General features: G+C 49.0%; 1 protein-coding gene across 2 annotated transcripts in view; it reads left to right on the forward strand.

The window, feature by feature from the left end:
* The first annotated feature begins 848 nt into the window (after positions 1-848).
* TASOR2 (transcription activation suppressor family member 2) overlaps positions 849-12,423 on the forward strand; it is a 47,422-nt gene continuing 35,847 nt past the window's right edge. Inside the window, exons 1-4 of one of the 2 annotated variants that reach the window (XM_087722668.1) lie at positions 849-1,257; positions 9,462-9,561; positions 10,976-11,100; positions 11,218-11,237. In XM_087722668.1, coding sequence (XP_087578794.1) covers positions 11,075-11,100; positions 11,218-11,237 — 46 coding nt within the window. In that variant the 5' untranslated portion in view covers positions 849-1,257; positions 9,462-9,561; positions 10,976-11,074. The remainder of the gene's footprint in view (positions 1,258-9,461; positions 9,562-10,975; positions 11,101-11,217; positions 11,238-12,423) is intronic. The other variant, XM_087722667.1, reaches the window with a different exon arrangement.

Raw genomic sequence — 12,423 nt, forward strand, 5'->3', positions numbered from 1 at the left:
CCTCCCTCCCATTGTCCCCCTCTAAGCCCCCTTATCCTAATCCCCCTCCCTCCCATTGCCCCCCACCCTCTAACCCCCCTCACCCCAAGCCCCCCTCCCATTGCCCCCTCCCTCCCATTGCCCCCACCCTCTAACCCCCCTCACCCCAAGCCCCCCTCCCACTGCCCCCTCCCTCCCATTGCCCCCCACCCTTTAAGCCCCCTCACCCCAAGCCCCCTCCCTCCCATTGCCCCCCTCTAAGCCCCCTTACCCTAATCCCCCTCCTTCCCATTGCCCCCCACCCTCTAACCCCCTCACCCCAAGCCCCCCTCCCACTGCCCCCTCCCTCCCATTGCCCCCCACCCTTTAAGCCCCCTCACCCCAAGCCCCCTCCCTCCCATTGCCCCCCTCTAAGCCCCCTTACCCTAATCCCCCTCCCTCCCATTGCCCCCCACCCTCTAACCCCCCTCACCCCAAGCCCCCCTCCCACTGCCCCCTCCCTCCCATTGCCCCCCACCCTTTAAGCCCCCTCACCCCAAGCCCCCTCCCTCCCATTGCCCCCCTCTAAGCCCCCTTACCCTAATCCCCCTCCCTCCCATTGCCCCCCACCCTCTAACCCCCCTCACCCCAAGCCCCACTTCCTCCCAGGCCCCCTCCCTGCCCGCCCCAACCCCCGGAAGCGCGCAGGGCCGTCCCTCCCCTTCTCTACAGAAAGCGGGGGGAGGGGGGGTCGGAGCGCAGCCGGCCGGAAGTCCAACCCTCCCCCGCGACCCTTCCGGGTTAGTTTTCACTTTCTTTCTTTGGCTGCGGGCTCCCTCCGCCGTTTTCACTTCCTGGGGTTGCCGCCGCCTCCCGCGCCCGACATGCTTCCCTTCGGCGCCGCCGCCCGGCCCTGAGCCTGGGGAGGGGTCCCCGCAGACCCTCACTCACCCACCCGAGGCCTTTGTCTCCGCCCGGGCAGGGCCAGCCGGGGCGGCGCTTGGAGAGCCGGGAGGGGGGAGGCTGAGGACCCCCCCTCCCCAGAAAAGGAGGGGAGGGGGCTGCCCGAGCCCCCCTTTCCCCCAACCCCCCCAAAGGGCCTTCATCGAGGGGATCCACCCCGGGATTCCAGAGGGATCCGCCGCTGCCACTTTGGGAGAAACCCGGGTCGGCGCGTTCCGACGTGCCAAGGGAGAACGCGCGTCAGAGAAGCGGGTCAGCGACTCCCCCGGGGGTCTTCCTGCCCCGGCATGGTGGGACGCGGGGTCGAAGGGCCGGCCGGCCGGACAGCTGTCAGCGGTGAGTGGCGCCCGGACGAGGCTGGGAAGGAGACACGTGTCGGGCGAGGCTGCCTCCTCCGCGGGGCTCCGCCGTTCGGCCAGCGCCGGGCTTTAGGATCGGGGGCCAGGCGAGGAGGTGGGCACCCGGCTGTGGACGGAGGGATTATACCCGGGGAGCCGAGCGCTGGATAGGATCGGGGGCGCGGAGCGCAAGGCTTCCCGCCCCCCTTTGGGCCATTTTCCCGCCTGCTTTGGGGATCGGGGAGAGGATCAAGCGCAAGCAGGGGGGAGAGAGAGGATCGCGCAGCCTCCGGGAAACGTGGCGCGGTGGGGGGGAGAAGCGTTGGGCGATCCTCTGCTGGCTTTAGAAGAGAGCTGCCCGCGATCCTATGCGCCTGATCTCCGAGCTTCCCTCCAGCTGCCCTTAACTGGGTTTCCTCGGGTTGGTTGGGTCGTCTGCATGCATGGAAGTCCTTTGGGCTTGGTCTCAGCCGTGTTTGCCCATTAAGAGGACCCAAGAGGGAACTTCCTCCAACAGCTTCCTCCTCAGCTCCAAGAAGTCTGGATTCACATACAGGTAGTCCTCGACTTACGGACGTTCCTTTAGTGACCGTTCCAAGTTAACAACCGTGCTGGGGGGGGGACGCGTCGTAGGATGGATTTTTCAGGTTTACAACCAGTTGCGGCGTTCCCCATGATCAAAATTCAGAGGCTTGGCAACGGACTCGTACTTACAACGGCTGCAGTCTCCTAGGGTCACGTGCTCCCCCTTTGCGTCCTTTGGATGAGCAAAGTCAACGGGGAAGCGGGATTCACTTAGTGACCCTGTTGCAAACTTGACAACTGCAGGGATTCACTCGAGGTCAAGAAAGGTCGTAAAATGGGGCAAAAACTCACTTAACGGTATTAATGTTGGGGTTGGTTGTCGTAAGTCCAGGGCTACCTGAATATCTGTTATTCTCTTTTTAATTCTCTTCATTGTAAATGGCACAGAGCCCTCGTGGAGTTGGGTGGCCTTGAAACTGAATTAATTAAATTGACAAACGATGGTGACATTCTAAGCCAGGATTGGTGGATCCTCACATGTGTGAATCCACAAATGTCAGTCAACTTTAAACTCGGGTTTGTCTGGGGCTTGTGACTCTTCTGCCTACGCAGAGCAAAATATTAAAAGCATCCTCGGGTGTATCCGCTGTGCTTATGGCTGAGTTTAATGCAGGACCCCAGCCAAAGGTGGCTAACTCAACAAACCATGGTTAAAACCCAGTATATCTTAATAACGGTGTGTGTGAATCATTGTGTGGCTTGATTTCCACCAGAGAGTAAGTTCGTAATGAACGAAGCCGTAAAAGGCTCTAACCAAAATATGAAGCCTTAATGTTGGCGTTCTTCACGTTGCAATTTTTCGTAATGTTTGTTTGTTTGAAAATGACTCTTGGAAGGGGATGCACCTCAGAATGTGCGGATTAAGCAAATATCTTTTTCCAAGCAATGCCCTGATTTCATGTAGGGTTACTTTTCTCTTATTTGTTTACCTAAAACTAAAGCTTTAATCGTGATGCACTAAAGTAGCTTCCCATTGTGTTCACACAACACAATCAGGCCAGGTTCAACATAGTTTAATTAAAAGTAATTCTGATTATTATTATTTTTTGCTTGTTTGTGGGGGTAGGAGTGGGGGGGGGGAGTCTTAGAGGTTCAACAAATAGCCCAAAGAATCTCTATGACAAACCCCACCCATAGAAGTCACCAGAAAAATTAACCGACAGCAAACTATAGCAATAGCAGTTAGACTTATATACCGCTTCATAGGGCTTTCAACCCTCTCTAAGCGGTTTACAGAGTCAGCATATCGCCCCCAACAATCCGATAGATAGATAGATGATAGATAGATAGATAGATAGATAGATAGATGATTGATAGATAGATAGATAGATAGATAGATAGATAGATGATAGATAGATGATAGATAGATAGATAGATAGATAGATAGATAGATAGATAGATGATAGATAGATAGATGATAGATAGATAGATAGATAGATAGATAGATAGATGATAGATAGATAGATGATAGATAGATGATAGATAGATGATAGATAGATAGATGGATAGATGATAGATAGATAGATAGATAGATAGATAGATAGATAGATAGATAGATGATAGATAGATAGATGATTGATAGATAGATAGATGATAGATAGATAGATGATAGATAGATAGATAGATAGATAGATAGATGATAGATAGATAGATAGATAGATAGATGATAGATAGATAGATAGATGATAGATAGATAGATAGATAGATAGATGATAGATAGATTGATTGATTGATAGATAGATAGATAGATAGATAGATAGATAGATAGATAGATAGATAGCAATAGCAGTTAGACTTATATACTGCTTCATAGGGCTTTCAACCCTCTCTAAGCGGTTTACAGAGTCAGCATATATTGCCCCCAACAACAATCCGGGTCCTCATTTTACCCACCTCGGAAGGATGGAAGGCTGAGTCAACCCTGAGCCGGTGAGATTTGAACCGCTGAACTGCAGCTAACAGTCAGCTGAAGTACTGCACTCCAACCACTGTGCCACCTCGGCTCTAACTGCACCTCCTTACTTACACTGATGATGTTACCTAGCTGGGTCATGCAACATCTTCAAGAAAACAAGCACCAAAGACCCTTCAAATGCACATCGCTTTGCAAATTTGGGTGGGTGGGGGGTTATGTGGCCATAAACAGACTTGTAGATTTTTTTCCCCAGGGAATTTTCTCTTAATTTCAGGAATTATCAGGGGAAAAAGGGGACAATTCCACATTTTAAACAAATCAGTGAAAGCCGTTTTCCAACCCGCTGAGCGTCGGTAAAATTAAACCCGAGTTAATTTTGGGTTGCTTCGTGTGCCGCTCAAATTCAGGCAGTCTGGTTAGATGTTGGTTTACAGGATTTTGGGCTCGGTCCGGAGAAAGAGGCTTCTTCGTTGGATAAAACGAGTTAAGAGGGTGTATTCGTGGCAGCCGAAACAGAGGTGATCCTTGATTTAGGGCCACAGTTGAGCCCCGGGTTTCTGTGGCTAAGTGAGACAGTTGTTCAATGGGTTTTGCTCTGTTTTATGACCTTTCTGCCCACCGTTGTTAAGCGAATCACTGCAGTTAAGTTAGCAGCGTGGTTGTTAAATGAATCCGACTTCCCCCGTTGATTTGATTTATCAAAAATCCACCGGTCTTAAAGTTTGAGAAACAGTGCCTTAAACCATGATCTGCCTTATTTGAAGTTGGTTAAGAAAGATATTCCACCTAGCTCAAAGAGCCACAAAGATCCTAACCGGAAGCCCCCTCCCTCTCCCCCCCCGGTTCAATTCTGGAGCCAACCGGAAGTCCGGTTCCCCCATCATAGAGTCTCCTCCTGGTGTGCCATGCTTCCCCCCCCTCCCCAAACCAGAAGCTCCTCTCAAAATTGTGGCCCCAACCAGCGACAGGGAGCCGCAGCAGAGGGATAAAAGAGCCACATGCGGCTCCGGAGCCGCAGGTGGCCGACTCCTGACCTAGTTTATCCTTGTTTCTTTCCCTCTCTGAGGGACTTTAATGCCGTTTCGTCTTAAAGCAGGCCGGCCATCGTGTCCCCGCGGGCGATATTCCAGAAATGGATCTATTCTAGTCCCGAAAACGCCGTTTTTTTAGCCCGGTCGGTTCCATCCCATTGGAAGCAAATTGCAGTGGGGGAATCTTATCAGATCCCCCCGATTCCCTTTGGCAGATCCTTCTGCTTGTTTATTTCCCTCATCTGAATTCTTGGCTGCCCAAGCCTACTTCTCCTGTAAAAAACCCGAACCTGTCTTGCAAGATTTCAACAGGTTACGCCGCCCGAGGAAGTTTCGTTTAAATGGAATTTGGTATTTTCTCGTCTTATATTCTGCAGGAAAAGGAGAGAAGGAAGCGAGCACTTTGCTTCCTCTCCTCCGCTTATCAGCGCAGCTGCTCATTAACTCTGTGCCGTGCAAATTAATCTGTCCTTAGAGAAGTGTGTGTACACACACACACACAAGCCATAATCACAGGGCTTTTGAGATGCTTTCCATCCTGCAAGATGCAAAAGTGGTTTTTTGCCTGACGCGGAGCAGACCAGGACTCTCGGCTCAGCTTCTCCGAAAGCGAGGTTAGCAGCCCCGGGAATTGCAGTCGAGGGAATAAAATTAAGATCAGAAGGAAGGAGATTCAGGTTAGAAATCAAGAGGAAATTCCGGTGGAACAACCTGCCACATGATGTAGCAGGTCTTCAGATAGGGGCCAGAGGTACAGGTAGCCCTCAATTTGGCGGTGACAAGTGAGTCGAAGATTTGTGTGGTTAGAGGAGACACTTGTTAAGTGAGTTTTGTCCCGTTTTACTTGCTTCCGTTGTTAAGTGGACCACTGCAGAGGTTAAGTTAGCTACCGAGTTGTTAAATGAATCTGGCTTGCTTGAAGGTTGCAAAAGGGGGAATCACATGACCTTGTAGATCCTCCGTCGTAAATATGAACCAGTTGCCAAGCTTCTTAATTCTGATCACACAATCATGGGGAGTGCTGTAAAGTTCGTAACAGAATTCCCCCAGCCAGAATGCTTTAAGATGGGTGGACTTCAACTCCCAGAATTCCTCAGCCAGATTGCTTTAAGATGGGTGGACTTCAACTCCCAGAATTCCTCAGCCAGAATGCTTTAAGATGGGTGGACTCCAATTCCCAGAATTCCTCAGCCAGAATGCTTTAAGATGGGTGGACTTCAACTCCCAGAATTCCTCAGCCTGCTTTAAGGTGAATGGATTGCAACTCCCAGAATTCCCCAGCTAGCCTGCTTTAAGATGACTGAACTCCAACTCCCAGAATTCCTCAACCAGATTGCTTTAACATGGGTGGACTCCAACTCCCAGAATTCCTCAGCCAGAATGCTTTAAGATGACTGGACTCCAACTCCCATAATTCCTCAGCCAGAATGCTTTAAGATGGGTGGACTTCAACTCCCAGAATTCCTCAGCCAGAATGCTTTAAGATGGGTGGACTTCAACTCCCAGAATTCCTCAGCCTGCTTTAAGGTGAATGGATTGCAACTCCCAGAATTCCTCAGCCAGAATGCTTTAAAATAGGTGGACTTTAACTCCCAGAATCCTCCAGCCAGAATGCTTTAAGATGGGTGGACTTTAACTCCCAGAATTCCCCCAGCCAGAATGCTTTAAGATAACTGGACTCCAACTCCCAGAATTCCTCAGCCAGAATGCTTTAAGATGGGTGGACTCCAACTCCCAGAACTCCTCAGTCAGCCTGCTTTAAAATAGGTGGACTTTAACTCCCAGAATCCTCCAGCCAGCATTCACTCCTGGGAATTCTGGCAATCCAGAGGTCTTAAAATAGCCAAGGTTTGCAAAACACCAATTTATCAATTACCTGGGGAACATAATCCCCAGGTGTGTTTTTTTATTGGCACCCTCACAGTAACTTAAGCAAGTTGAAAAAGCAAAGCGGTTGCTTTAAAACAATAATCAGCAGCCTTAAGATGTGTGGACTTCAAGTCCCAGAATTCCCCAGCCCGCAAGGGCTGGGGAATTCTGGGAGTTGAAGTCCACGCATCTTAACATTGCCGAGTTGGAGAAATACAGCTTTAAACAGTTTCCTGCTAAAATAGTTTCACTTTTGCCTCTTGCTTAAAAGAGGCGAATGCTATTCTTTTCGAATCAGTTTCGCTTTCTCATTCCCAAGTCAGAAAAGACACGTTCCGGTTATAAATAAAACAAAGCCGATAAATCCAAAAGTTTTTTTGTTTTGTTTTGTTATTAAACTGAAGCCAAGGATGAGTTGTCGGAAACTCCCCAAAGTTCTGGCTTTTGTTAATTTTCGGCTGAAAAGAAACTATTTGCGGACAAATGCAATGTTTTTTTTAAAAAAATTAGAATGTTTTGTAAGGACACCGGATTTTTTTTTGAATAAACGGGAGGGTTTATTTTATTTTATTTTTTTGGGAAACCCACAGTTGGACAGATTTCAGGCGCAATGGAGTGTTAATAGCTCTGTGGGTAGAAATGAGCCTCCATTATCAGGAGCAGTGTAGCTTAGAAGCTGGGCAGAAACAAACAAGAAAAAGTAGGCATTTTCTTACTTGACTTGGAAGAGAGTGTTGGAAATAGAAAAGCGAGCATAATTTTGTATAATTGTATAATTTCGATCCGATCCACTGAGTTTTTAAAGAAAATTAAGAAACAGAAACCACACCATATGCGAATCTTCTTTGTTTAAATCAGAATTTGTTGCGTGTCTTGAATTTAGGAATAACATGGGCTACACAGGTAGCCCTTGAATTCCAATTGAGATCAAATTGAGCAAGGATTAAATGGGCTTCGCCCTGCTTTACAACCTTTCTTGCCACAGCTGTTAAGTGAATCACTGCACTTATTAACTCAGCAAGACGGTCATTAAGTGAATCCGGCTTTCCCCCATTGACTTTGCTCGCCAGAAGGTCGCAAAAGGGGATCACCCCGACCCCGGGGGGGGGGCAGTGCAGCCATCATAAATGCGAGTCAGTGGTCAAACGGCTGGATTTTGATCACGCGACCACGAGGCAGGCTGCAACCACGGCTGTTAAGTGTGGGAAACGGTCATAGGTCACTTTGCTTGTTGCCTTTGTAACCCTGGATGGTCACTTAACGAACGGTTGTAAGTTGAGGACTATCTGTATTATGCTGTATATGCTGTTTGTTTGAACTCCTGGAGAGATGGGATGACCCAAAACTAATAATAAACCCACACAAATAAATAAACAAGAAAGCCACATCGAGCTGTTGAATTTGTAGCCTGGCTAACTAAGTTCTTACTTCATTCTAACTAGAGACACTTTGGTTGAAGGGTTAAGGCTCCAGGCTAAAAAAGTGTGTGGGTGGGTGAGTTCTAGTCCCACCTTAAACATGAAAGGCAGCTTGGTGTCTTTTAGGCCAATCACCAGGAGATGGGGAGTTCTAGTCCAGCCTTAGGCATGAAAGTCAGCTGTGTAACTTGGGGCCAATCACCAGGAGACGGGGAGTTCTAGTTCTGCTTTAGCCATGAAAGCCAATTGGGTGTCTTTGCGCCAATCACCAGGAGACGGTGAGTTCTAGTCCAGCCTTAGGCATGAAAACTGGCTGGGTGACTTTGGGTCAATCACCAGGAGACGCTAAGTTCTAGTCCAGCGTTAGGCATGAAAACTGGCTGGGTGACTTTGGGCCAATCACCAGGAGACGGTGAGTTCTAGTCCAGCCTTAGGCATGAAAGTCAGCTGTGTAACTTGGGGCCAATCACCAGGAGACGGGGAGTTCTAGTTCTGCTTTAGCCATGAAAGCCAATTGGGTGTCTTTACGCCAATCACCAGGAGACGGTGAGTTCTAGTCCAGCGTTAGGCATGAAAACTGGCTGGGTGACTTTGGGTCAATCACCAGGAGACGCTAAGTTCTAGTCCAGCCTTGGGCATGAAAACTGGCTGGGTGACTTTGGCTCAATCACCAGGAGACGCTAAGTTCTAGTCCAGCGTTAGGCATGAAAACTGGCTGGGTGACTTTGGGTCAATCACCAGGAGACTGTGAGTTCTAGTCCAATCTTAGGCATGAAAACTGGCTGGGTGACTTTGGGTCAATCACCAGGAGACAGTGAGTTCTAGTCCTGCTTAAGTATGAAAGCCTGCTGGGTGACTTTGGGCCAATCACCAGGAGATGGTGAGTTCTAGTCCAGTGTCAGGTATGAAAGCTAGTTGGGCGACTTTGGGCCAATATCTATCTGTCTGTCTATCTGTCTGTCTGTCTATCTATCTATCTATCTATCTATCTATCTATCTATCTATCTATCTATCTATCTATCTATCTATCTATCTATCTATCTCTATCTCTCTCTCCCTCCCTCCCTCCCTCTCTCCCTCCCTCCCTCTCTCCCTCCCCCTCTTCCTCCCTCCCTCCCCCTCTCCTTCCCTCCCTTCCTGTCCCTCCCTCTCTCTCTCCCTCCCTCTCTCTCTCCCCTGGCTGGGGAATTCTGGGAGTTGAAGTCCACAAGTCTTAAAAGTTCCGCGGTTAGACCCCTCCACTTTCTTCTTAGCCCGTTCGTCAAAGCATCTTGGTGCAAAATGAGGATATGGACCTAGCCATGCTTGGTCTAACCATGGTTAACTTCATTGTGTGCCCGGAGTCAATGAACAATGATTGTGTCTCCTCTCGGTCTCCATGCAGGACAAGCCTCTCTTCCCGGCGCAATGGGAGGCAGGCCCCGAGACCGAGAGAGAATGTGAGCAGGAGCCACGTTGTTCACCGGCTGAGCTGAGGAACCGAGGTAAGGCGTGTCCCAGGGGATGCCCTCTGCATTAATCTCATTCCTTGGTTAAATAATTAACATTCTGCCTTTTTTATTTCTTTAACAAATAACTCAAGGCGACAAATACATCCAACACTCGGTTTTCCTATTTTCCCCACAACAACCCTTTGTGGTAGGTTGGTCTGCAAGAGGGGGGAGGGAGGGTTGGCCCAAAGTCACCCAACTAGCTTTCATGCCTAAAGTGGGACTAGAACTCACCATCTCCTGGTGATTGGCCCAAAGTCACCCAGCTGACTTTCATGCCTAAAGCAGGACACTAGAACTCACCGTCTCCTGGTGATTGGCCCAAAGTCACCCAGCCGGCTTTCACGCCTAAGGAGGAACTAGAACTTACCATCTCCTGGTGATTGGCCCAAAGTCACCCAGCCAGCTTTCATGCCTAAAGCGGGACTAGAACTCACCGTCTCCTGGTGATTGGCCCAAAGTCACCCAGCCGGCTTTCACGCCTAAGGAGGAACTAGAACTTACCATCTCCTGGTGATTGGCCCAAAGTCACCCAGCCAGCTTTTATGACTAAAGCAGAACTAGAACTCACCGTCTCCTGGTGATTGGCCCAAAGTCACCCAGCCGGCTTTCACGCCTAAGGAGGAACTAGAACTTACCATCTCCTGGTGATTGGCCCAAAGTCACCCAACTAGCTTTCATGCCTAAAGTGGGACTAGAACTCACCGTCTCCTGGTGATTGGCCCAAAGTCACCCAACTAGCTTTCACCCCTAAGGAGGAACTAGAACTCACCGTCTCCTGGTGATTGGCCAAAGTCACCCAACTAGCTTTCATGCCTAAAGTGGGACTAGAACTTACAGTCTCCTAGTGATTGGCCCAAAGTCACCCAGCCGGCTTTCACGCCTAAGGAGGAACTAGAACTCGCCATCTCCTGGTGATTGGCCGAAAATCACCCAGCTGGCAGATCTAATCCTATTTTAGGCATGGTAGCCAATTTGGTGACTGGGCCAATCACCACGAGACGGTGAATTCTAACCCCACCTTAGGCACGGAAGCCAATTGGGTGACGTTGGACCAATGACCCAGAGACGGTAAGTTCTAGTCCCACCTTAGACTTAGAAGCCAATTGAGTGACTGGGCCAATCACCGGGAGACAGTGAATTCTAGTCCCGCCCTAGGAATGAAAATTTGCCTGCTGACTTTGGGCCAATCTCCTTCTCTCTGCCCAGCCCACCTCACAGGGTTGTTGTTGTTGTGGGGAAGATAAGAAGAGGGGAAAAAAGTATTAGGTACGTTTGTTTCCCTTGAATTACTTGTAATAAAGACGGGGTGAAAATCTAATCCATAAATAAATACCTTCTGAACCAAATGCACTTGCTAAATAAAATTTTCCTGTTTTTTAAAAAACATTTCCTCCTTGTCGTCTAGAAACTTTTCGAGTTCTGTGGCCGTAGTTAGAATCGCTTAATGCTCCTCGGACCAGGCCGCCCCGTAAAACTCCTTCGGCTGGGTGGGAGACCGTAGAGAATGTTGCCTCTCGGTTGCAAAAGCTTGTAAGTGACTTTCGTCAGAAGCCTTTTTTTTTTTTCCCCCTCTCCTTGAATTCACTGTTTTCCCTGCGTTTGAAAGCAATTTTTTCATTTTTCTTCTTCCCTTTTTCACCTCTGCAGAGCTGAACATGAGATTGAAGGTAAAAGAAATAATCTTATTTTTATCGTCTTAATTTTTTTTTAATGTTCATTTTGTCCTCCCTCTTCTCCCTTGTCCTCATGTAATCTTTCTCTCTCTCTCCCCCTTCTCTCTCTCTCTCTCTCTCTCTCTCTCTCTCTCTCACACACACACACACACACACACACACACACACACACAGGTTCCACCACAAAAGCGCGCACAACAAAAGCGTGCCTGACTAAACTGTGGTGACTAAAGCGCCGTGACAAAACCGCGCGACGAATGAGCGACTAATTAGCCCTAAAGCGCGCCGACAAAAGCGCGCCGACAGAAGCGCACTGTAACGGAACCCTAAACCTAACCCTAAACCTAGCCCTAAACCGCGCGACGAATGAGCGACTAATTAGCCCTAAAGCGCGCCGACAGAAGCGCGCTGTAATGGAACCCTAAACCTAACCCTAAACCTAACCCTTAACCTAACCCTAAACCTAACCCTAAACCTAACCCTTAACCTAACCCTTAACCTAACCCTAAACCTAACCCTAAACCTAACCCTTAACCTAAACCTAAACCTAACCCTAAACCTAACCCTAAACCTTACCTTAAATTAAATCGCGCTTCTGTTGGCGCGCTGTTGTCGGCACGCTTTTGACATCGCGGTTTTAGCGCCGCGGTGTTGTCGGCGCGCTTATGACGTTCGCGCTTTTGTCGGGTCACGACACACAAATACACAGATTTAAAATTTTGGCTTTTATTTTCCATCACTGCCAATGGCCGCTTGAAATAGTCTAAAGTTTCCTTTAGCTTCACCTGGGGGTGGACTAGAAGACCTCTGAAGTTCTAACTCTATTATTCTATGTTCAGTTGATTGGACGCTGGAGCCAGAGGGAGGTGGGAATAACAGTGGAGATATGCCTCCCCCCCCCCCCGCAATCTCCCCTCTCATGAGCTTCTGGGAAAATGTATGGGCAGTCCTCGATTTACGACCGCAATCAAGCCCTGAATTTCTGTTGCTAAGCGAGGCAGTTATAAAGTGAGTTCTGCCCCGTTTTGCGACCTTTCCTGCCACGGTTGTTAAGCGAATCCCCGATTGATCCAAATTCAAACGCTTGGCAACTGACTCATATTTATGACGGCTGTGGGTGTTGCGTGATCCCCTTTTGCGACCTTCTGCCAAGCACAGCCAGTAGGGAAGCGGGATTCGC

Source organism: Thamnophis sirtalis, unplaced genomic scaffold, assembly GCF_051295495.1.
Source record: "Thamnophis sirtalis isolate CommonGarterSnake01/CBP01778 unplaced genomic scaffold, rThaSir2_p1.2 scaffold_9, whole genome shotgun sequence".
In the NCBI taxonomy this organism is placed as follows: Eukaryota; Metazoa; Chordata; class Lepidosauria; order Squamata; family Natricidae; genus Thamnophis; species Thamnophis sirtalis.